We start from the raw sequence: 26,669 nt of genomic DNA, 5'->3' as shown, positions 1-26,669 counted from the left end.
CTGGCTCAGATACTTGCTGTAGGTTCCCTGGAGACAAGAAAATACCTTGACTTCCAAGGCAGCAGGCCACCACCACTGCTAGTGTGTGCTGGGAAGTAAGGATGGTCCCGACGAGCACTCTGCAGGCTCCAAATCTGTTCAGACTGACCCTGTGCTGGTTGAGCTCTGGCTCTCTTGCGCCTCCCCAGTTCTCTGCAGTGCAGTTGGCGCCTCCCCAGTTCTCTGCAGTGCAGTTGGCGCCTCCCCAGTTCTCTGCAGTGCAGTTGGCGCCTCCCCAGTTCTCTGCAGTGCAGCTGGCGCCAGACTACACGATCTCACCATCCTGTTACACTACCCAGACCATTTTCTCATTTCCCTGCACAGCTGATCACCAGCACTCCCCCAGTTTCTCATCTCCATGAGTAGTTCTTGGCAGTTTGGTGGATTGATTTTGGCTTTTTGTTCTTAGGCAAGAACTTGCTAAGGCTGTCCTTGAACTCCCTCATGCCTTCTGCCTCAGTTCAAGTGCTATAATTACAGCATGGACCACCACAGCTGGTTCTTTCAACTTGTTTTTCTTCTGTCACAGAAAAATAGCGATATGTTGTGTGATAATTTTGTGTTTTGACAAATAAAGCTTGCTTGGAGTCCGAGGGTGGAACTAGCCACTAGTTAACCATAGAGATTTGGAGGACTGTAGAGAGAGGGACAGGAAGTGGTAAGTAAGGTGGGGCTGAGACAGGATCTCGGCCCTTTTGGTCAGAGGAACAGAAGAGGTAGGAAGTCATTGGTGGCTGCTCCCCTCCTTCTCTTTCAAGCTTTTACCCCAATATCTGACTCCTGGTTTATTATTGATAAGATTAGATTTACATCAAAATCTCTGTCTCATGTCAGAAGACTCACCTGATATGAGACAGAAGAAAAACCAAAATTAAGGGGACTATTCTATTTCCACTAATCTTATAATCCTTTGGTTTTATTTTGACTCTTTAAAACTTTCCTTATATAAATATTATCTCCAAATTTATATATATATATATATATAAACTTTTTGTCATGATATTGCCAGAGACTGCCGTCAGTCAGCTGGGTAGCTGGGTAGAGGTGTGCAGATTGAAGAGACAATGAAGAAGACAGAAAAGAGTCTAGAGGTCTGCTGGTCAATGCCGGACAGCTCCGAGTTTATTTCACAGCCAGCTTATATGCAGTTGTGAAGGACAGAGGTAGACAATGCACAGCACAGGCACTCACCCACTGTCTATCCTGCCTGTGTCAAGGAGCAGGCCGTTTCCTTTTCTGTCTCAATGTACCTTCAGCTGGCATCAGCAGCCTTCGTCTAGCTAGACAGTGTGTTCCTTCCTATGGGCTAATCAGGACTTTCTCACCGCCCCGGAGCAAGCAAGCCTAAACTCTATTGACTCAGAACAGACTTCAAACTGGGAAACTAAGTCAGTTGTGGGCTCCCACATGATATTAGTGGTCATATAGAGTACTAATTTCTAGAAAAAAGCTTCATCTAATTTACTGTACATGATTTTGGGTTTGAGTCTCTATAAGGTAACTAGGAATTAAGTTTTTGTACTCTGGATGTGTATTACAAATTATGGTCCTTTAACCTCTTTGAGATCTGCTGCATGACATTTAAAATGTTTTAAGTTTTCTGCAGTGAACCATGACCATGCCTAACAAAGGCCTCTGAAGTCTCCAAAAGGAGGACAGGGGCCCACAACGACAATTCCACCTGGACTCTGGTCTCACCACTAAGCTGTCACACACCACCTAAAGTTTGGCTTTGGACTACAAACTGCTCAGGACAATTTCAAGGTGGCTAGCTGAGATAGCCCAGTCTCATAGACTATTCTTAATCAGTACATAAGATAAGCCCTGCACTTTCCCATTACAGAGACTGGACAATTATCCCAACTTTTTTCAGGGTCCCTTAGAGATGTCATCACTCCCAGACAGTAGGAAGTAATTTTAAGAACACAACACCCACATTCCCAAGAGGTAGGGTGGGCGGCTTTTGGTCATTCAGTAGGTTATGGATATTTGCCATTGTTTAGGGGGGTGGCTACAAGTTGTGATTGGTAATGGTCATGAAAAAAGCTGAACAAAGAAGATTAGATTCAAGGATCTCATTCTAAAAAGAAAAAGGGGGGATATAGAAATAGGATGAAAGGGTAGATCGTTGAATCTGCTTTTAAACCAAAAAAGCAACTACTAGTCTTAAATATTTTTACATTGATGTGGAGTTTTGTATATTGATACAAATTTAAGGTTATTTTTGTGAGAACATGCTGTATATATGTTTCTACTCTTATTCGAGGTATTATACCTATATAGCTCATTTAACAATGTAATGTAAATTTCTAGTCCTTGAAAGTTATTATTATTACAAACTATTTAGGATAATAATGAAATGCAGGTTAACAGTTAGTTACCTATTACAATCAAACTTATAGTCATGTTACATATGTTTTCAAGGTCAACCAGAGATATATTTTAGATAGGTCATCTTCAAATATTTCAGTGACCTACAGAATATGGCATTTAAGATGTTATAAGGTTCATTTTTTTATGACAATGAGACATGTCTGCTCCTGGCAGCACCAATCTACTCAGAGAAGATGATGGGTATTGAAGAAACTCCATATGGAATTTATTTTCTTTGTGGCAAAAGTTAGCCACTAGACAAGAAACTGCCCTTGCCTTGACTGCTGACAGTATGTTGTCCAAGTTGGACAAGGAGGACACACAAAAAAGTGACTGCAGAACCTTGCCAAGACAAGATGGGCTAGTCCTTCAAAAATCCTGCTTCACAAAAGTCTGTCAGATATTCTAGACCTGCAGGCTAAAGATGGATGCCCCAACATTACAAAGGAACCATGGATGATTGTCCAGGCAGCCTGATGTTTCTGTTATTTCTTAGTTTTGGAAGTTGTTTGCTCTGTACTTCTTGTTTACTCAGGTAATATAATATCCTCCTCAGGACTCTGATAGAATTGAAGACTAGATAGTTAAAGTTTTCTTTGTTAACAACAAAGAAACTCACAAAAGAGGTGTAAAGTGTATAAGGTTGAGAGAGATAAAAAGATAGCTTTGAGTTGGTAATGCAAGTTAGGATAAAAAGTGAATTAAGTACAACACTTTGGACTCACCAAGATAGTATAGATAATGGAGTATTTTCTCTGAATTTGTCAAATGCTATGGACTAGGTGTTGTTAATGTAATTATTGCCTGTATATATCTGTAAATAGTTATTGTACTTATTGTATATAGTTTTTCTATGTTAGTTAAATCCTTTGCTTTTCATTTATACAAAAAGGGGAAAATGTGTGATATTTTGTGTTCTAACAAATAAAGCTTGCCTGGAGATCAGAGGGCAGAGCTAGCCACTAGTTAACCATAGAGGTTTAGAGGACTGTAGAGAGAGGGACAGGAAGTGGTAAGGTGGGACTGAGACAGGATCTTGGCCCTTTTGGTAGGAAGTGACTGTAGCTGCTCCCATTTCTCTGATTTTTCAGGTTTTTACCCCAATATCTGACCCCTGGTTTTTACTGATAAACCAGATTTACATATCAGCAATAGATGCTTCTAATGTACACCTGCATCCTTCAAGAGTTGGGTTTTTAAAAATATCTATGATCTCATCACTAGCTTTATAAACTAAAATCTTTTCAGAATGGAATTATGTGGTGGTTTGAATAAGAATGTCCTCCATAGGCTCATATATTTGAATACTTAGTCACCAGGGAGTGGTACTATTTGAGAAGGATTAGAGGGTTAAGAGGTGTGTCCTTGTAGGAAGTGTATCAATGATAGAATAAAGGGTAGGTTATTGAATCTACTCTGAAAAAAGAGGGTATAGATATGATATAATTTAAAAGGTAGATTATTGAATCTACTTTTAAAAGAAAACTACTAGTTTTAAATACTTTTACATTGGATTGGATTTTTATATATTGTATATAAATTATATATATCGAGATTGATATTGTTAGAAAATGCTGTGCATATATTTCTAATCATGTTCAGGATATTGTACCTATACAGTTTATTTAACAATGTTATGCAATTTGCTAATACTTGAATGTTATTATTACCAACTATTAGGATATAAAGAAATGAAAGTTAGTAGTTAGACATTACAATCAAACTTGTAGTCATATTAGGTATGTTTTCAAGGTCAAGTAGAGATATATTTTAGATAGGTCATCTTCAAACCCTTCAGAGATCTACAGAATATGGCATTTAAAATGTTTTAATGACTTAGAATTTTTTATGACTATGAGACATGTTGGCTCCTGGCAACACCAATCTACTTCAGAGAAAATATGGGCATTGAAGAAACTGCATATGGAGTTAACTTTCATTGTGGCAAAAGTTATCCCCTTAGGCAACAAAGTGCCCTTGTATCGAATGTTGATCATATGCTATCCAAAATGGACAAACAGGACACAAAACAAAGGACTACTGATCTTTGCCAAGACAAGTGTGGTTGCGGCTTTGGCAACAGGTGTCCTCTGAGGCCAGGACAATATGGCACCATTACTGAAGTGGCTTTGCAATCTGGAAAAGGTACAGTGCCCCTTTCGTTGAAGGCAGCTGAACAGGCAGTGGACTGATAGCTTCTGGTATGCAGTGGATCAGTAGCTAAAACAGTTATTCTTAAAAAAATAACTAGGCTAATGGAGTCTAACCTCTCAATGGTTAGACTAGCATTTAACAAAGGAGATGAAGCTACCCACAAGCTGAGAAGAATAGGCAGCTGAATTCCAAAAACACCAGCAATTTCCAGAATTTAAAATCCTAAATCATGACAGGACACTGGTGGAATTCAGATTTATCTGGTACATGGAATACTCGAACCAAATGTGAGGTTGAGCTGTAGGCCTTGTGTACATCCTACTTCACAAATGAGTCTGTCAAATACACTAAGCCTGTAAGGCTGAAGATGATGCCCCAACATGCAGAGAAACCTCAGGTGACTGTCTAGGAGGTTGGCTCTTTCTGTCAAATCACATTTTTTTGAAAGTCGCTTGTTTGCACTTCCTGTTTTACTAGGTAATATTATTTCCTTCTTGGGTCTCTGAGGGAGTTGAAAATTAGATAGTTGTAGTTACAGTTTTCCTTAAGAAATTTCAGAAAAGACTCACTAAGGAAGTGTAAAGTGTATAGATTTGGAAGACATAATAAGATTGCAAATGCACTAGACACTGCTGATGTATTTATTGCATATATTGTATAGTTATTGTACTTATTGTATTATAGTTTTTCTTATATTTGTTGTATCTTTTTTATTATTTTTATCAGACAAAAAAGGGAAAACATGGTGATATTTTATTTGTGCTGAAATGTGGTGGTATTTTATTTGTATGTTAATAAATAAAGTTTTCCTGAAGATCAGGGGAAGTAGCAAGACATTAACCAAAAGTCAGGCAGTGGTAGCACATGCCCTTAATCTGATCACTTGGCAGGCAGGATCTCTGTGTGTTCAAGGACATACTAAGTAACTGTCACGACCGCCTCAACCAGCAAGGAAGACGCAACACCGAGCTCTTCTTTCAGCAGTTTACTCAGGAACTTTGAACAATCTTCTGACCCTGGGGAAAGCCCGCCCACAACCTAAATAGCCCCTGGGTGGCCAATCCCAGCCTGCCACGTGGGCACTGCAGATAGGTCCAGGTTCACAGAAGCAAGCCAGATCCTAGGACTAAGCCAAATATGGAGTTGTTTACTCCCGAGAGCACTCACCATCGGGAAGGTGGGGGCGGAAGCCGGCACCATCTTATGGGTGTGGCTGTGCGCAGCTCTCTACAAGTAACAGCAAAGCATGGTGACACACCCCTTTAATCCCAGTACCAACCATAGGGACCTGGAGGTCTGTACAGACAGGTAGTGGCAAGGAAGTGAGATAGCTGGACTAAGAGCCAATGAGAGGGCAGAACAGCAAAGCAATAAAAGGCACAGGTAGACAGGAAGGAACTCACTGTTGGGAGTTGCAGAGCTGGAGAGGTAAGGTTAGCTGGTGGCTATTCCTAGTTCCCTGATCTCTAAGGCTTTCACCCTTATATTTGGCTCCATGTTTTTTATTTAATAAGACCATTTAGAAATTCGTCTACATGTCACTGGGGGTGGGCTTTGAGGTTTCAAAAGCCCATGTCAGACCCTGTTTCTCTCTTCTGCCTGTGGATCAGGATGTAGCTCTTTCTCAACTCCTTCTCCAGCACCATGCCTGCCATGCCTGCTGCCATGTTCGCCACCGTGATAATGGATAGACTCAGCCTCTGAAACTTTAAGCCAGCCCCCATTAAATGCTTTTTATTATTAGAGTTGTCACGGTTATAGTGTCTCTTCACAGCAACAGGACATTGACTAAGACTGTCCTCTGACCCAAAACTATTAGAAACAGAAACAGTGTCTAATGCTTTTATTGTTTCACCAGACATGCCAGTTGCCAGGTCACACCTCTAAGAGGCTTAACTACAAGTCCTAAATATACAAAACTGAAGTTATACCCAAACCACATATTTTCATGAGAAAAAAAATCAGAAAATGCCACATGGTTTTTAAACACAAACACATACACATATTTGGGGTGGGCAGGTCCATGTGTGCCCCACAGTAAGCCATCAGTCTGGCTCTCTCCTGCACCCAGGCTAAGCCTGTGACAGGACAGGCATACAAGCACATTCTAGAACCTTGTCTCCTGGACTGGCTGCTTGCATTTACCCTCATACATTTAAAGCAGAATACAGATTTTTCCAAAACAAATCTTCTTTCAGAACTTTTTCTAAAGTATTTAATACCATGACTCCATTTCTTGAAAAGACTTAGACTTTCCATTTCCACTCTGAGCAAAGGAGGTGAGGTGGAGAAGCCCCTGGGGTGTGGCAGGAGTAGGAGACAGCTGCAGGGGGGCCTCTAGCAGACCCCTGCAGCTGTCCACAGGGCGCCTGGCACCAGCCAGTCAGGGACTGAGCACGAGAGGCCTGTGAAGCTGGTACAGGAAAGTGTTCTTCCCTCGGCTGCCTTCCCGGTCAGCCTGCTCCATGACCAGCTTTGGATCCACCTGGGTGGGCAGAAAAGAGGACCAAGTCAGACTCTGGATGAGACCTGTCTAGACACCAAATTCATAAAATGATGTACACCTAGATGTGGACATGGAAGAGAGAAAAGTGTTTTTTCCATTTTACAAAACTATTTGCAGACGTTCCTCCACTTTCATAATTCACACTACATATCTGATCACTCATTTTAATAGGCATCATGAGGGTTTTCAATTTCATTTACCTGTGTGTGCATGTGCATGCAAATGTGCAGGTATGCATGCATGTGCCACAGCACATGGGTGAGGTCAGAGGACAACCTGGGACAGTTGGTTCTCTCCTTCCACCATGGTTCCAAGATCATCAAGCTAAACCATTTTTCTGGCTCTGATCAAACATTTTTAAACTGATGTTTAATAATAGGGTAATAGGTAACCTTCACTGAGAAATCTCCCACACGCTCTGTATATGCAGGAGCAGTTACTTATTTAAAACAACGTGTTCTAAAGCACACTAACTTTCAAATACAACTCTGCTTTCAATTGTTGCCCATTATTGTGCCAACTTAGTGGACCCTGCTAGACAAGGTTGGGCCTGCCTCCTCCAAAGGATACGTAGAGGATGGCACTGAGAAGTGGCTGTCTACTCTGCCTGGAGATTCCTGCTGTCCTGCTCTGCGCCCATGCCCACCCAGTTATCTTTTCCTTACTCCAGCAGCAGGCTGCTCCTCCAGGCGTCCAGCTCCACATACCTGGTTCCACTCGTAGGGTTTTTCATGCCATTTAGGAATAATCTTCTCTCGAGGCTTCAACCGACAGAACAAGCTACAATTTGAAAAAAGAAAATCAAAGGTTTTGCCATTGGCTGGTTTTGCTTTGTAGCTGAGGTTGGTCTCAGCTTTACTACACAGTCCAGGCTGGTCTCCACTTCTGACACCTGCCTCAGTCTCCTGAGCTGGGATTAGAGACACACACCACATCCAGAAAATCATTTTAACTATTCATTAGCATTATAAACAGCAGGGTGATCTTTTTAAAAACATGTATGTGTGTTTAAAGTCTACAAATATCCCAGAATTACAATAAGCTTTCAAAGTGTCAAAATGTATATAGTTATGACAATATTTTAATATATTGTTCATTTAAAAGTGGAAAAATAGGACACAACAGACTTTAGGAAGATTATTATATTTATTACTTACAATTTCCAAATTTTCAACAAAAAGAATTAGAAGACATGCCAATCAGGAGACAAGAGCATACGACTCTATTCAGGAAAAAGGAGCAGGGGCAGACGAAGGATCAGTACACAAGACCTCAAAGCAGCCATGACAGATTCACAGCCAGAACTACATACAGCAAACTGCACTGAGAGACTTCAAATATGATGGCAATAAAACAGAAAACTGGAATATTGGAGAAAAACCTTAAAATGGAAAACTATATAAAAATAGAAATTCTATAAGCAAGAAGTAATTGAAATGGAAATTCTCCAGATGTTATTTTTAAAAGATCAAATGTGATCTGATTTTAAAAGATCAAATGTGATCTGAAAAGATATTGAAGGGCAGAGAGGAAAAGACTGAAGAAAAGTGATTAGTTGTAAGAATGGACCACTGCTCAAAGACTGTGTGCAATGCATGTTTACAAAATAGATGTGTAATGTGATGTCTTTATGAGCAGAAACAGGGTAGAGCTGAGGGCTCATCACTAAACAGGACATCTATACCACTACCTTCTCAGCTCAGAAAACATTTTAGAAGATGGAAGAGAAAGAATTTGTCAGCGGGAAACAGGGAGGAGGCTGTGAAATGTTGCTATCGGTGGCAGTTGACTGTACTGGGCCTGCATGAGACTAGGCCTGTCAACAGTCAAGCCTGACCGTGGAGGGGTCACTAGGCCCTACCTCTCTGGGGCAGCCACTGTTCTCAGTGGTGGACTCAAAGGTGAGCCCACCAGGCTCCAATGGACAGTTTCAAATGTGCAGTCACACAAACAGCCCTGGTTAAAATCACTGGGTCACAAAACAAAGAGGCATAAATATGGACTAAGGGCAGCAGTGGGTGAGGTGGGGGACACGATTGTAGTGGTACACAAGAGGGAATAGTGAGAGTAAACAGAATATACCTTTGTGTGAAACTGTCAATGAAGAAACAAGTTTTTAAAAAGCAATTAGGTTACAAGTAGAATAGAAAGATACACCATGGAAATACCCACCCAGGGGAGCTGTAAAGTATTTCTTGCATAAGCAGCATCTGAGCCTAACCTCGGGAGCCCGAGTCTGAGCTCCCCTCCCATCCCATACACTGCATCTTGGAGTAACTAAGGAAACTACAAGAATTAACTGGAACAAAGATTCCCTCACACCGACGGAAAGAGGAAAAACCAGCTTCAGGTGTTGGCCCCCATGGCCAGGGGGTCCCTCCAGCAGCTAATGTAACTGGGCCTACAAATGCCCCTGTAGAGCTGGCACAGGAAGAACCCATACTCCTTGAAGTATGGGGTTTGCTAGGTACCGTCCAGGCACATAGCTTAGGCTGTGAGCATTCTGGACCCTTCAGTGTACAAGTGTGCCAGACTCTATGCTATTCTTGCACAGGCAATTGGCTAGAAGACTGTGGCCAGCACTGGCTTCCCTAGCAAGGTTAAAGGACGACGGACGGACACTGGGAGTAACAGACATAGACTGTGAGACTGTGCTGATGGTTTATGTGTGTGTGCCGGGTGGTTTTCTGTCAACTTGACACAAGCTAGAGTTCTCTGAAAGGAGGGGGCCTCAAGTCAGAAAATGTCACCGTTAGGTCTGGCTGTTGGGCATTTTCTTAGTGATTGATGGGGGCACTACGGGTGGTGCCACCCTGGGCTGCTGGTCTGTGTCTAATAAGAAAGAAGCCTGAGGCACAAGCCACTCCAGTTAGGGAAGTAAGCAGGCAAATTGCAATTCTTAACATCTGTGCCATAAACGCAAGGGTTCCCAGGTTTGTAAGCACTTCCACAGCTTACATCACATATAGACCCTCACACACTGATAATGGGAGACTTCAATACCCACTCTCACCAACAGACTGGTCATCTACACAAAGCTAAACAGAGAATACTGGAGCTAATTGAAATTATAAACCAAAAGGATGTAACAGATATCTACAGAAAAGTTCAACCAAACACCAAAGAATACACCTTCTTCTTAGCACCTCATGGAACTTAATCCAAAACTGACCACATACTCAGACATAAAGCAAGTTTCAACAGAAACAGGATTCTATCTGATTCACCATGGGTTAAAATATCTTTGCATGCAGCATAACTCACTGTGTCACACTGCAGCATCCATGATGAGATTTTTAGGGTTTTTTTCCTTTTTAAATTTTTCCTTTTTTCTCTCAAATTTTTGTTTTATTGGGGGGAAAGATGCAGGGGTGAAGGGTGGATGCAAAGGATGGGGAAATGAATGAGATCAAGATGCATGATGTAAAAGACACATAGAATAAATTTTTAAAATATGCCAGAGACATTCAATAATCTTAAAAAAAAAAAACCCTGGGTATCAACAACAACAGAAAACTTACAAATTCATGGAAACTGAACAACTCTCTACTGAATGAAAAATGAGTCAGGACAGAAACTAAGAAAAACAAGACTTTCTAGAATTGAATGAAAATGAACGCACAACATACTCAAACTTGTGGAACACAATGAAAGCAGGGCTAAGAGACGAGTTTGCAGCTCTAAGTGTCTACATAAAACAACTGGAGTGGTCCCATACTAGCAACTCAACTGCACACCTGAAAGCTCTAGAACAAAAAGAAAAATTCACAACCAAAAGGAGTAGATGGCAAGAAATGATCAAACCCAGGACTAAAATCAATCAAATAGAAACAAATAACAACGAAAAAAAAAATACAAAGAATCAATAAAACAGAGTCAGTTCTCAGAAAAACTCATTAAGATTGACCAACCCTTTTCCAAACTAAAAGTCAGAGAAAGAATATTCAAATTAAAAGAGATATAACACCAGACACTGAGAAAATTCAGAGAAGCATTAGGACATGCTTTAAAAACCTGTACTCCACTAAATTGGAAAATCTAAAAGAAATGGATAATTTTCTCGATAGATACCATTTACCAAAATTAAACCAAGACCAGATAAACAAACAGACGTATTTTACCCCTAGTGAAATAAAAGCAGTCTTTAAAAGTCTCTAATCAAAAAAGCCCAGGGCCACATGGTTTTAGAGCAGAATTCTATCAGACTCTCAAAGAGTTAATGCCAATACTCCTCAGATTATTCCACAAAATACAAGCAGAAGGGACACTGCCCATTTCATTTTATAGGCCACACTTACCCTGAACCCTAACCACCTAAAGACCCAATAAAGAAAAGGAATTACAGACCAATTTTCCCTATGAACATAGATGTAAAAATATTCAATAAAATACTTGCAAACCGAATCCAAGAACACATCTAAAAGATCATTCATCATGATTAAGTTTCATCCCAAAGAGGCAGGGATAGATCAACACAGTTATATTGATAAATGTAATCCACCATATAAAACTAAAAGCAAAACCACATGATCATCTCATTAGATGCAGAAAAGGCCTTTGACAAAATCCAACAGACCTTTATGATAAAAGCCTTGGAAAGATCAGGGATACAAGGGACATATTTCAACGTAATAAAAGCAGTTTAGAGCAAGCCAACAGCCAACATCAAATTAAATGGAGAGAAACTCAAAGCAACTCCACTGAAATCAGGAACAAGACAAGGCTGTCCACTCTCCCCATATCTATTCAATATAGTACTGGAATTCTATATAGTACTGAAATTCTAGCTAGAGCAATAAGACCACTGAAGGATTCAAAAGGATACAAACTGGAAAGAAAGAAGTCAAAGTATCATTATTTGCAGATGTTATATAATAGTATACATAAGCAACCCTAAAAATTCCACTGGGAAACTCCTACATCTAATAAACACTTTCAGCAAAGTAGCTGTATACAAAATAAACTCACAAAAATCAGTAGCCCTCCTACAGACAAATGACAAAGGGACTGAGAAAGAGATCAGGGAAACAAGACCTGTCACAATAGCCTCAAATAATAGAAACTATCTGGGTAATTCTAACCAAGCATGTGGAAGGCCTGTATGATAAGAACTTCAAGTCACTGACGAAAGAAATTGAAGAAGATATCAGAAGACGGAAAGAGTCCTCATGCTCGTAGGTCAGTAGGAGTAACTAAAAATGGCCATCCTGGGGTTGAGGATTTAGCTCAGTGGTAGAGCACTTGCCTAGCAAGTGTAAGACCCTGGGTTCGGTCCTCAGCTCCAGAAAAAGAAAAAGAAAAAAAGAAAAGAAAACATGGCCATACTACCAAAAGTAATCTACAGATTGAATGCAATCCCCATCAAAATAATAACGTAATTCTTCACAGGTCTTGAAAGGACAATTTTCAGCTTCATGTGGGAACAAAATATACCAGGATAGCTAAAACAATCCTGAATAATCAAAGAACTGGATGGAAATATCACTCCCTAATTTCAAGTTTTGCTACAAAACTGCAATAATAAAAGCTGCATGGTATTGGCACAAAAACAGACAAATTGATCAAAGGAATCAAATTGAAGAACCAGATATATATCCACATACCTATGGACACCTGACCTTTGATAAGAAGCCAGAAATACACACTAGAGAAAAGACATCATCCTCAACACATGTTGCTGGTCAAACTGGATGGCTACATGTAGAAGAATCCAAATGAATCCACACTTATCACACCGAACAAAACCCAAATGCATCAAAGCCTCAACAAAAACCAGACAGATATACTGAAGTATACAGAAAAGGAAGTGGGCAGTAGCCTTGAACTCACTGGCATAGGAAAACTTTCTGAACAGAACACAATTAGCACAATCAATGAATGGGACCTCATGGAGCTGAGATGCCTGCACAGCAAAGGACACCGTCATTCAGACAAAGAAAAAGCCTACAGGTTAGGAGAAGATGTTCACCAACTACACAGTCAATAGAAGACTGATATCCAAAATATATAAAGAGCTCAAGAAACTAGATAACAAGACAACAACCCATTTTTAAAATGGGGTACAGATCTAAACAGAGCATTCTCCATATAAGGAACTCAAGTGACTGAGAAACACTAAAAGAAATGTTCAACATCCTTGGTCATCAGAGAAATGCAAATCAAAACTACTTTAAGATTCCTTCTTACACCTGTCAGAATGGCCAAGATCAATAAAGGAAATGACAGCTTGAGCTGGCAAGGATGTGGAGTAAGAGGAACACTCATCCATTGTTGGTGGGAGTGCAAACTTGTACAACCACTATGGGAATCAGTGTGGCAATTCCTCAGGAAGATGAAAATCAATCTATCTCAAGATTCAGCTATACCACTCTTAGGTATAGGATGTTATATCATACTACAGAGACACTTGCTCAACAATGTTCATTGCTGCTCTATTCATAATAGCCAGAAACTAGAAACAGTCTAGATGTCCCTCAACCGGAAAAATGTATAAAGAAAATATATGGTACATTTACACAATGGAGTATTATTCAGTTATTGAAAAAAATGACATCATGAAATTTATAGGCAAATGGATGGAAGTAGAAAAAAAGTCATCCTGAGTGAAGTATCCCAAACCAAGAAAGATAAACATGGTATGTAGTTGTTTATATGTGGATATTAGCTGTTAAGTCAATAATAATCAAGCTATAATCCAAAGAACCACAGAGGATAGGTATAGAGTAAGAGACTGGAGGGAACAGATACATCTTGTTAGAAAAGGGAAATACAAACAGACAGATATGGATGGACGAGGGAGATGGATAGGAGGATCAAGTAGGGAGGGGAAGGGAAAAGGATTGTGGGAGGGAATATGAAGAGAAACAACTAAAATTAAGGAGCATTTGAGGGGTAGTATGGAAACCTAATATAGTAGAAACTTCTTAAAATACATACATATATGAAGGCAATATAAATGGAGGAATAATGGGGGAGACAGAATCCCAACTGGCAATCTTTTTTCATGCAAAGAAGTTTCCAGGACCAGGACTGGGTGACATCAAATTGGAGTTGTTGGCCAAAGGGGCCCCATGGGAATCTCCAAACAACCCAGGCTGTTGCCAAAACTATAGGTTGGTCTCCACAAACTGATAATTCCCCATTGCTGAACACAACCCCTATACTAACTATGGAGAAGCCAACCTGATGCCTACAGAGAACCTTCACCCCTATGCTCCAGCATCTTTGGTACAGGAAGGTACTCTGCACACTATCAAAAGAGCAACAAACACAAAGCCGGTCACAAATCCTTTATCTACAATGATGTCTGCCTGCAAGATATGCTAGGGCAATGGGGAATCAACTCAGTCCCACTCCATGAGATGTAATCCATACCAAACTGCTTGGGTGACCAAACACTAAGACTAGATAACCCAGGGACCTAGGGGAAAACCAAATCAAACTGGCCTAAAAAGGGGGGAAATGAAACAATAAAGTGATTCCTAACAACATTCTGCTACACTCATAGATCACAGCCTTGCTCTGCCATCATCAGAGAAGCTTCCTCCTGCAGCAGATGAACAAATACAGAGACCCACAGCTAGGCATTACACAGAGAGTGACAGACCTGGGAACACTCAGCCCTAAATGGGACTCTCCATCAAGTCCCTCCCCTGAGAGCTCAGGGACCCTCTGGAGAGGAGGCAGAAAGAGTGTAGGAGCCAGAGGGGAAGGAGACATTAAGAAAGACCTATCAACATGACCAAAGCTCAGATGAACTACAGAGACTGAGGCTGCATGTTGGGGGTGGGTGACAGTGCCATAACGAGGTTGGGGAGATCACTGATATTCATTGTTCATGACCAGGATGCTGGCCCCACGAGCATGTGTGTGTGTGTGTGTGTGTGTGTGTGTGTGTGTGTGTACATATACATATATATAATTTATGTATGATTTATATGTATGAGCCCTTTTCCAAGACTGCAGGCAGACCCTGCAGTCTCCACACCCTGCCCCCACACCCATTTGCCTGAGACCCCAGCCACTTCCTGAGACTCAGAGACCAGCCCCCAGCTCCCATCTGCCCCGGAACTCCCATCTGGACCAGAGAAACCCTCTGGTGGACACTACAACCTCAACGCCTTGCCCCCACACCCATCTGCTGGAGACCCCAGCCACTTCTGGAGACTTAGAGACCAGCATCCAGCATTCCATCCTGCCCCAGAACTCCCATCTGGACAAGATAAGGAGACCCCAGGGACTTCCTGAGACTCAGAGTCCAGCCCCCCAGCTCCTATCCGGCCAGCACTCTCATCTACCAGAGCTTCTATCTGGACCAGAGAGAGGCTCCCTAAATCTGTCAGCTCTGTATGGACCAAGTACACTGATAAGACCAAGAACGAATCCACAAGGAGATGAGCAGACGTCAAGGCAGAAGTACATATAACAAAATAAAGAGCAATACAGCATCACCAGAACCTAGCCTTCTCCAACAGCTAGACCTGAACATCACAGAATGGAAGAAGCAGAAGAAAACAACCTTATAAGTAACATCATGAAGAGGCTAGAGCCTTATATAGAAGAAATCAAAAATGAAGTGGAGGTACAGACAAACAAAAAATGGGAAGGACGCTATAAAAAACTAGAGGAAAGGACAAATAAAGCAGAAGAAAACAATAACTCCCTGAAAGAAAATCATGAAAAATCAATGAAACAGATGAGGGAAACAGTTCAAGACCTGAAAAGGAAAATAGAAAAAATGAAGAAGACACTAGCAGAGGGAATGCTGGAAATAGAAAATCTGAGTAAATAAACAGGAACTTCAGATGCAAGTATAACCAACAGAATGCAAGAGATGGAAGAGAGGATCTCTGATGTTGAAGATACGTTAGAAGAAATAGATTCATCAGTCAAAGAAAACACTAAAGCCAACAAAGTCATGACCCAAAATGTCCAAGAAATTTGGGACACCATGAAAAGACCAAACCTATGAATAATAGGGATAGAGGAAGGAGAAGAATACCAACTCAAAGGCACAGAAAATATATTTAACAAGATCATAGAAGAAAACTTTCCCAACTTAAAGAAGGAAATGCCTATGAAGATACAAGAAGCCTATAGAACACCAAACAGACTAGACCCCCCCCCCAAAAAAAGTCCCCTCACCACATAATAATTAAACAACTAAACGTACGGAATAAAGAAAGAATATTAAGGGCAGCAAAGGAAAAAGGCCAAGTGACTTATAAAGGCAAACCTGTCAGAATAACACCCGATTTCTCGATGGAAACTTTGAAAGCCAGAAGGATCTGGACAGATATAATGCAGACACTAAGAGACCATGGATGCCAGCCTAGACTAATATACCCAGCAAAACTTTCAATCATCATAGATGGAGTGAACAAGACCTTCCAAGACAAATCCAGATTTAAACAATACTTATCCACAAACCCAGCCCTATAGAAAGCACTAGAAGGAAAATTCCAACCTAAGGAAGTCAGATACACCCATGAAAACACAGGCAATAGATAACACCACAGCAGTAAACCCCAAAGAAGAGAAGTACACACACATTACCACCAAAAAATAAAAATAATAACAGGAATGATTTATATGTATGAAACCTCAATTCAAGCTTGGGGGGGATATGAAAACTAGATGCTATGGTGGCACATTTATATAATCCCAGCACTTGGGAGGTAGAGGCAGCCCACTGAGGACACCAATGGATACCCTATGTCCTCTGAACTCTGGTTCAGAATGGAGCTGCCAGTGAGAGATGAAAGGCACAAGAGAGGGATGGTCAAAGGACCCCCCAGTCTCCAAGGCACAGACTTCACTCTCTCCCCTGTGCCCCATGTGTAACTAGTGATACATGGGATACATACAGCACTACTCTGCAGTCCATGTGCCCTGCCCTGCAGAGGTGTCTCAGCAGTAAAATCCCACATGAGTAATTTATCTGTCACATCTCCTAAGTGATTTAGAACATCCACACATCAAAATGACTAAATACACACACACACACACACACACACACACACACACACACACACACGTTGTATATTGTCTTGTATACCTTAACAGTATGTCACCATATAACTTACCCTAGAAGTTTCTGACGTGCATTTTCCTGTAACTGCGCAATTCTTTCAGGCCCAAGATACTTGGATCCATTTGGCCCATCACATACTAGCTTGTTGATAGCAGCCCTGAGAATATTAATCTGTAAAGGAACAGTGACAGACTATGTGGCTGTTTCCACAGTAAATAGGTCACAGCATTCAAAGCTGTGTTCCGTGACTAGCATCAGCCAGCAGTTTACAGAATTAGTAAATCAACAGAAATAACATTGAAGAATGAGCAGGTCCCACAAGCCTGTATGCAATTTCTCTTACATTTGTTACAGCTGAGAAACCAGCTCTGGAACATTGCTACCAACTCTGTGTTTAGATTAGACCAATTTTCTATTAGCATCCCATTTCTTCTCCAGGCCCCAGGCCCCAGAACCACATTGAACTTACCATGTCTTCTCTGGTATAGGATGGCTTCCCAGTCTTTTCTTGCTTTACAAGACTCTAGCAATTTGGAGGTGTTCTGGTTGGGAATTTTGTAGCATGCTCCCTGATCTGAGGTTGTCATTGTCTAGAAGGGAGACACTGTCTTCTCCTCACATTCTGTAGGTCTGCCTGCACCACAGAATGTAGCCATGACAGCTCGGCTAAGGACTGACTCTGCAGGGCTTCTTGGTTGTAAAATACCTCCTTCCCTACCTGGTTCATTAAGTCTCACTTGTCCTCAGAGATCACATAACCCACCTCAACTCCCGGTAGCTAACTGGTTTTCTCCCACTGAGTTATTCAATCATTTATTTCTCTACCTAGACACATGGGTATTTTATATTCTGGGTTATAATCCAATGTATTTACTTTACTTTGTTGCTCAACACTGTTTCAGCAGCCAACTGGCAGCTTTCCCTCTAGTTGGCTTATATATCCTTGGATGTATCCTATCCCTGTGTGCTTTATATGTATCCTTCCATTATGGTGCTATAAGATGCTCTCGGTACCTACATTTCCTACGCCCTTCCTAGAGGAACAAGTTTCTTCAAGGAGACCTGGCTCCCAACCTGGGCAATCCCATTAGAAACACATGCTGAGATCAACTACACTCTGCCCCAGAGGAGCTCCTTCCCAGCAGCCCTCCCAGAGATGGACACTGCGTATGGACAGGGCCATTTTCACACAGACCTGTACCTGCTTCTGCACCTAGCTGCCCTTCAAGTGTGAACTAATCACACTCCGCACCGGCATCTCTGGCTCTATCCCAGCACTACAGGAGTCATATACTAACACTAGCCTTTCTTGCTCACGTTTAACTCCCCCCTTTAGTAACAACCATGGTTCCCAAATCCATTCCCTTATACAGTCACCCCAATGATATGGAAAATGGCTTCAGACCCACTAACTCATGCCTCCCTAACTCCCCAAACTACAACTACAGGACAGTGTTCATGTGGAGCTGCCTTTTCCTCTCTTTCCCCCCAGCTCTTTTTCTCTTTACTATTTCAACACAGTACATGTGACATTTCCAACAGTTCTGCCCACTGTCCTTTCCACTTGTATCCCATTCTGGGCGCCCTCACACTGCGTGGTGTGCAAGTCATATATTACACCCACTATTTAGGGACATGGGGGTGGGGCAAATGCACAGCTGTGCCCTCTACCTTCACCTCTTTAACTTCAAGCTCCCATTTATTCACTTCCCTGTCTCCTGGCAACCACTTACCCACTTCCTATACAGAATGTCTTCCTAGCAGGTTCACACAGACACACCCCAATTCCTGTAGTAAATGCTTCTAAGATTTATTCACACTCTTGTATGAATCATTCATTCCTTTTTACTGCCAAGTACCATTCTGTTGTATTACCACAGCTAACGTATACATTCCCTTGTCAAAAGATATCATTAACAGCAGCAGTTATGAATGAGCTGCTGACGCTCACGCATGGGCTCTCTGGGGACACACATTCTCACATCTTTCAGCTGTCTTTTGAGTCTGATAAAAATAATTTTTTTTGGTTTTGTTTTCATATTTCCTTATTCTAGTCACTCATGTCTGTGTACAGTTTATGAAATTTCGAAACTGATCCTTCTCTAAAATACCCTGAGAAACGGCACTCAGAAGCCCTCTGGCAGCTGCTGACCAGCTACTTGAGGGAGGGCAGGGGAGGAAGGAGCCGCCGACTCACGTCCTAACTCCTGGAGCAGAGCAGAGCAGAGCAGCTGCTCAGTGTCCTGGGGCGGACTTACTGGGTCATATGGTATAGGTTTAATCTGGAAAGAGGCCTGTCCTCCAAGGGCAACCCCTCTGCAGCGCACACAGAGAACTAAGGCTTCTCGCGGGCCCTTGCCTCTCCACAATCACCGTCAGCACTGAGGACTGGGGTGTGCAGTCTGGTTGTGAGGATCCGTCTGCATTTTCCTCATGACATGTGAGCTGCATGGCTTCTCATGGCTTCATTTCCATCATATTTTACTTGGCTGTGTGTTTTACTAGCAAACATAGGAGTTGCTAATATATTGTGGATACAATCAGGCATGTAATAAATATCTTCACCCAGTATGCAACTTTTCTTCATGGTCTTACCAGGATCTGCAAAACCAATTTTTCCTTCATAGACAGAACCTCTGGTACACATGCCGACTTGTACCAAACCCAAGTTCACATATGGAGCCCATTTGTTTCTAGAATGAAGTCTGTGATCAAAGGAATACTTTCAAGAGCAGCAAGGGCTCTTGACTACCGAGTCATCCCTCCAGTTCTCAGAAGTCTCTTCATGTGAAGGCACAGTGACATTTAACAGCAGGTGTCCTGCTGCTGCTCTAGGGGTTAGGACAGTGTGACTCTGGCTCCTTCCTTCCCTGCCCTCATGCAGCTGGTCAGCTACCAGAGAGTGTCCAAGAAGGAAAGGGACTCTGGAGTGGCATTTCTCAAGGTAGTTTTAGAGAAGAGTCATTTTCCAAGGTTTTTGTAAAATGCAAAAAGACAAATTACTAGAATAAGGAAATATAAAAACAAGAAAATAGAAAAACAAACGTTTTCATTAGCACTGCCACTTGCCTGAGACACTCGAGAAGCTGAGCCTGGCTGCACAGGCACACTGCTGGTGGCTGCTCCCCAGAGAAAAGGCGCCCAGCCCGCTACAGCAAGGCCAAGTCGGGTAAGTTCATTTCTTTACCCCCCTATGTGTACTAGTAAGGAAGGGATGGGACTGAGGGCTATGCCCCTGGAGACAGCAAATGAGAGCGCGGAGGCCATCAAGAAGCACAGGGAACTGCAGGGCCAGATAAGGAGGAGTCCGCTGGCAGACCGCCCTGGGAAGCAGGCAAGCAGGTCTCCACCTAAAGCACTATGGTAGACGCGAAGTCCATGGTATAAAAGCAAGGAGGTGGGATGGCTACCATGAGTATGCCGCACTTACCTCAACAATGTCCTCCACATTGAAGCACACGTCAAAGGCCAGCTCAATGTCGTGCTCTGGCAGTATAGGGGCCTCCGTACTTGAATTCCATCCCAAACCACAAAGGACGCCAGTATAGCATTTTCCATCACGGTCAACTCTGAAGGCATTTAGAGGAGTTAAGCGAAGCCATTATTTCAGGGTTAGATATGTGACTAATAAAGCTACCTGGTGTTTTTCTAGCACCAGTATTGTAACTAAATTATGTGATTCCTCAATTTTTACACAGAAATACAGACTAAATATCACTATAAGGATATAAGTTAAATATTCATATTAACACAATGTTAGGTTTCTTGCACACATTTTTAAAATTTTATGTTGTGTATGAGTGTTTTGTCCACATGTATGTATGTATACCACGTGCGTGTCTGGTGCCCTCAGAAGCCAGAAGAGGGTGTTGGAGTTACAAATGGTTGTGAGCTGCCACGTGGGTGCTGGGAACCTCTGGAAGAGCAGCTAGTGTTCTTAACCATGGAGCCATCTCTCCAGTCCTTAATGCTGGGTTTTCAATTCTCTCTGGAGCGGATGCAGTAGTAAGAAACCTCCTTCATCAGACTAATAAGAGAGAGGGAATCCTGTGTGTAAGTAAACGTAAGGCTGAAAACTAGAATCCAGACTTAGAGATTAGGGGCCGTTTGCTTTGTAAAACAGTCAGAGAAATGTTTTTGGTCCAGCAGGTGACTCTGAATAAGGGCTCCTGCTGCCAAGCCTCACAACCTGAGTTCAATCTCAGGGACCCACTCTCGGGGCAGAAGGAGAGAAAAAACTTATAAATTCTCCCTGACCTCCATGTGCACACTGCAGCACACATATGCAAAGTATATATAAATGCAATAAAACGGGCTGGAGAAGTGGTTCAGCAGTTAGGAGTATCACTGCCCTTACCAAGGACCTGAGTCCAGTTCCGGTCTCTCACATGGTGGCTCAAAACAACCTGTAACTCCAGATCTTACTCACTCTTCTTCTGACCTCATCTGGCACTGGGCATGCACACGGTGTATGTACATGTGTATACACATTAACATGCACACAGGCAAAAACACTCATACACATAAATAAATCTAAACTATTTTTCTTAAATGTGATAAAAATTAAAAATAATGTTTCCTTAAATTCTAATTTCTTCTACATTATTAATGTAATTTATTATTATTTCAATTTATACAAGCCATTTTTATAAGAAACCAGTTTTATTAGATCATCACAGCATCTCACTCTGGTTGTTCTCATGTAGTAATACATACATCTCAGCTTTTTTTTTTTTTTTTTTTTTTTTTTTTTTGAGATAGGGTCTTACCCAACAGCTCAGATCAGCATTGAACTTGCTATGCAGCCTAAGGCTGGCCCTGAACTTATACTCCTCCTGAAGCAGCCTCTCACTGCTCATGCTTTACAGGTGTGTCATCATACATGGATTCGGCTTCATTTATGTCTCAATAGGTAAAAGTAATGCAAGCAGGATAGTGTGATTTGAATCTTAAGTCCTCCTCCGAAGAGAACTACTGAAGTTTTAGTCTGCTGGCTGTAGTCCCACAGGGAGGAGGTGGGGTCTAGGAGAAATCCAGGTCTCTGAAAGCATGTTCTTGCAGAGTACTAGGATCCTGGCCCCTCCTTTCTCTCTAATGACTGCCTTGGGTAGCTCTGCTGTGCCACACATCCCATCCTAACTTTCCGCCTTACCACAGGCCCACAGTCACATGCATGTGGGCTGAAGCCTACGACACTGAGCTTAGACAAGTCTTTCATCCTCTAAGTTGTTTTTCTCAGGCATATGTCATAGTGAATGTCCTGGGTTGTGTTTTGTGTTTTCCTTTTTTTTTTTTTTTTTTGGTTTTTCAAGACAGGGTTTCTCTGTGTAGTTTTGGTGCCTGTCTTGGATCTCACTCTATAGACCAGACCAGGCTGGCCTCGAACTCAGTGAGATCTGCCTGACTCTGCCTCCCAAGTGCTGGGATTAAAGGCGTGCACCACCACTGCCCAGCGTCCTGGGTAGTTTTATGTCAACTTGACAGAAGCTAGAGTCACCAGGAAGGAGAGAACCTCGATTGAGAAAATGCCTAAGGTGCAGCTGTAGGGCATTTTCTTAATTAGTAATCAATGGGGAGGGCCCAGCCCATTGTGTGTGGTGCCATCCCTGGGCTGGTGGTCCTGGCTTCTATAAGAAAGCAGGCTGAGCAAGCCATGGGGAGCAAGCAGGTAAGCAGCACCCTCCATGGCCTCTGCATCAGCTCCCGCCTCCAGGTTCCTGCCCTGACTTCCTTTCATGATGAACTGTGATGTGGAGCATAAGCAGAATAAGCCCTTTCCTCCCTAGGTTGCCTTACTCATGGTGTTTCAGCACATCAAGTGTAACCCTAAGACAGTGCCCGAAGTTAACACAGCCCTCACTCCACACAGAGGATGCCATGAAGCCCATAATGCTGAAACCTAACAGAGTGACTTTCTCATCACACAGGTCTCTGGACTCAAGTCTGTGTGGAATTCCATGTTGGATATTTGCATAAGAACTAAAGAGTAGTTCACATCTTTACTTCCTAGTTCCCATGGGCAGAGAGGCTGACAGGATTCCTCACTGGCAATCGGCCACCAAAAAGCCCACAGACAACAGGATGCCCTCTTATTTACTATTCCGTGTTTCTACCTTCATGTCCTTTTTTTGGCCTAGTTTTAATTTAATTCCCTGTAACACTGCCTGCACCTTTACAAACATTTGAGCTGCTCTTTGAATAAGTCAAAACAATAGATGTCCCTCTCCTTCAGCAGACCCACACCCCAACAAGCCTGTCTATGTTAATCACTTTTCTTGTCACTGTGACAAACACTAACAGAGGCGCCCTCAGTGATGGAATTTATTCTGGTTCAGTGTCGGGGGGTTCTAGTCCACCATGGCGGGAAGACAGGGTAGAGCCACAGCTGCTGGTTCACACTGTGGCAGGCAGGAAGTACAGAAAGCAGGCAAGAACTAGGAGTTTGTATGTCTTCCCAGACCTGTGATCTACCATGTAGGCCTCAAGTCCCAAAGGCTCCACAGCCTCCCAGGACAGTGCCTTCCAAGCATGTGGGACACACCCCAGACTCAAACGACAACAGCATCCAAGTCAAAAATACCCAAAGTGGAAAATGCATTGTTTACACTCAGCTTTCTGAGCACCACAGCACACTGACATGCTGGCCATGACACGCAGGACCATCATGCTACTACTACAGTAAATAGCCTGGAGCTTGTTGGCATCACTAACCACAGAAACCTGAACAAGTGTTACTTTGGTATCACCACAAAACTCTCTGGGGCCATGAAAGACCACACAGAAGCACAGAGAAAACCGGAAACCACAGGATGGATCACAGACCAGCTCCTCTGTGGATGTCCCCTTTTCCTTTGCTCCACCTAGATTCTGACTGTGCAGAAGCCTGCACACAGACAGAATGGAGAACCACACCCACCTTAACTCCATCACTGGTGCAAACAGCATGCTGAGGAGAGCTGGGAGGCCTGGGATGTGAGGCATCAGGGAGGTCTCTCTCAGGAGCATGGTAGACCCTGCCACACAGTAGACAGCCAGCATCAGACCTACATCACACACTGCTTAGGTGTGACAGGGTAGAGCCCCTGCTAACCCCTCCTAATCCACCGGCTCATCTTCTGCTGAGTCTGGCCACTTGGGTCCCCTCCAAGGAACATATGTCCTGTCTTTGGCTCCCACACATCCTACAGATAGATTCGTGGATGTGCTTAGGCATTTATCCCTCAAGAGAGTTACTCATTTAGTTACTGTTTTCTTTATTCTCTTGTTAGGCTATCTTATCAGGATTTCTTACAGCCAAGAACGTTGTAGACAAACATGGAAGAATAAGAATCATTTAATTCCCACATCCTTGTATAAAACAAAAAGTAGTAATATTTCATTTCTTAAATTTGCATTGACCATTGCACCCAGGAAATAGCTTCATGAAGTTTGGAGGTATGGTTCAGTGGTTAGTGCTTACTGTTCTGGCAGAGGACCCAGATTCACTTCCCAGCACCTACAAGGTGGCTCACAACCATCTATAACCCCACTTCCAGGGTATCTGATGCCTCTTCTGACTTCCATGGGCTCCTGTGCACACGTGGTTCATGTACACACTCAGACACATGCAAACAAAATTAAATATTTTTCTTAAAAACAGCTGAACAGTGTAATACATGAGCATAAATTCCCCACTAATCACAAGCTGAACTGCTCCAAGTCACGAAGTCAAGGAGAGGGAGTGCAGACAGCAGACGGCATCTCATTACCAGTCTCGTTCACGGAGAGCGATGCTGCAACCAGCATCCTCTGGTGCAGGTCGGCGGGGCTGTCACTGATGACGACAGAGTTGATGCTCTCTTTCTCAATCCACACACATCTGGGAAGAAGCAGCAGGGCACAAGCTGTTGCCCCACTGTCAGGTGATGGAGCATGCCAGCCTGCAAGTGAACCTCAGAAAGATGGTTGCACAGCCAAATGCCTTGATCCCCACACAGGCCCCGGGCCCCTCCCTGTGCCATTTCTCACCCTCCCCACCTTTCCCCACTGTGGTGATATTTTATTTGTGCTCTAATAAATAAAGCTTGCCTAGAGATCAGAGGGAAAAGCCAGCCATTATAAGTAAAAACGAAAGTCATGCAATGTTAGCACATGCCTTTAATCCTATCACTTGGAGGCAGGGATCTGTCTGGATCTATGTGAGTTCAAGGCCACACTGGGAACAGAGCCAGGCATGGTGGCATATGCCTTAATTCCAACACTAGTTAACCATGGAGGTCTGGAGGTCCGCACAGACAGACAGGAAGTAACAGAGCTGGGCAGGAAGAGGAAGTGATGTAGCTGGACAGAGAGCGCAAATCAGATGGCAGAAGAGCAAAGCATATAGACGGAAATTATTTCGCCTTTGGAAGTTGCAGAGTTGGTGAGGTGAGGTTAGCTGTGGCTGTTCCTATTCCTCTGATCTCTCAGGCTTTAACCCCATTTCTGGCCTGTATGTCTACCTAGCAGCTCTTCTGTTCTCTGACCTCAGATAAGTTTATTAGGGTGCACAATATATTGGAGGACACAATACGACCACAGCCTGCCTTTAGGTACCATCCATCCCAGAGCTCCCAAACCTGTTTTTGTACCCTTGCTCTATCAGGCCCCACAGCCCCTGAAGCTACTGCCTGCCTTCCAGCTGAGCAGGCACCGTGTGGCCCCATCCATCTGCCCCACCCTCCTCTGGGCAGATGTGGGCAGTGGCTCCAAGATATCATTAAGCTTCTTATCTGTCATCGCTGCATCTAACTGTGTCCCGTTTCTGAAAGAGCTCACAAGGCTGCTGGTGTCCACACTTCTCCAGCTTCAGGTTATACTGGGAACCAGCCTCATAGGCCTGCTCTTACCAAGAATTCAGCGTATCCTCCGCTATCACTGTGTGTGCAGGCGTCCTGGAGACAGGGCCTGAGTACCTGCCCTGCTAAGAGGACGCCTGCTGCTCGTCCTCAGGAGAGCTCAGAGAAGCCAGCGTTCACCCAGAGTGGTCCTTATAAAATGCAATACGTTTAGATACTTCTGAAATGAGACTTAGGAAACCTGCCTAGCTGCCCCCTGCCTGCAGCCCCTTCTCTCTCCACCCAATCCTCCAGTTGTACTTAACTTACTCAAAGTCCTCACAAATACAAACTCTCAAATTTAGGCCTATGCACTGTCATTAGAACTGCCCCTCTGTCCCCACACCGTACATGGAAAATGCTTCATGGCCTTTGGGATCCAGGACCCCAGATGCTTCCAGGTATCCCAGGTCCCCGACAAGACCCGTCATCCTATATACTACTGTGTCACTAGTTTTCTGTCACCTTCAGCCTACAGTATTACTGAAGACGACAGCTGCATTCTGTTTACCACTGTTTCCCAGATCAAAACTACTTCCAGACAGCAGGTCACTCAGCAGTCCCAGCACGGAGGGATTTCCCCCGCTGAGTGACAGCTTTAATCGGAAGAGAAGATACTCGAAACTGTAGAACTGTTTTCATTGCAAAGGGAAACAACGCCTCAGCTCTGACAGAGGAGGGTGTCAGGAGCGGGCTAAAACACTCTTGT

The 26,669-nt window shown here is 43.0% G+C and overlaps 1 protein-coding gene across 1 annotated transcript in view; it reads right to left on the bottom strand.

Moving 5' to 3' along the window:
- Window positions 1-6,195: 6,195 nt before the first annotated feature.
- Window positions 6,196-26,669, bottom strand: part of Tdrd9 (tudor domain containing 9) — a 109,087-nt gene continuing 88,613 nt past the window's right edge. The window contains exons 31-36 of the mRNA XM_036206111.1: window positions 24,854-24,963; window positions 24,022-24,118; window positions 20,536-20,674; window positions 17,158-17,276; window positions 7,780-7,852; window positions 6,196-7,051 (exon numbers count right to left, since the gene is read on the bottom strand). Coding sequence (XP_036062004.1) covers window positions 6,950-7,051; window positions 7,780-7,852; window positions 17,158-17,276; window positions 20,536-20,674; window positions 24,022-24,118; window positions 24,854-24,963 — 640 coding nt within the window. The 3' untranslated portion in view covers window positions 6,196-6,949. The remainder of the gene's footprint in view (window positions 7,052-7,779; window positions 7,853-17,157; window positions 17,277-20,535; window positions 20,675-24,021; window positions 24,119-24,853; window positions 24,964-26,669) is intronic.

This window comes from Onychomys torridus, chromosome 14, assembly GCF_903995425.1.
Source record: "Onychomys torridus chromosome 14, mOncTor1.1, whole genome shotgun sequence".
In the NCBI taxonomy this organism is placed as follows: Eukaryota; Metazoa; Chordata; class Mammalia; order Rodentia; family Cricetidae; genus Onychomys; species Onychomys torridus.
This window is presented reverse-complemented; position numbering and strand designations above follow the sequence as displayed.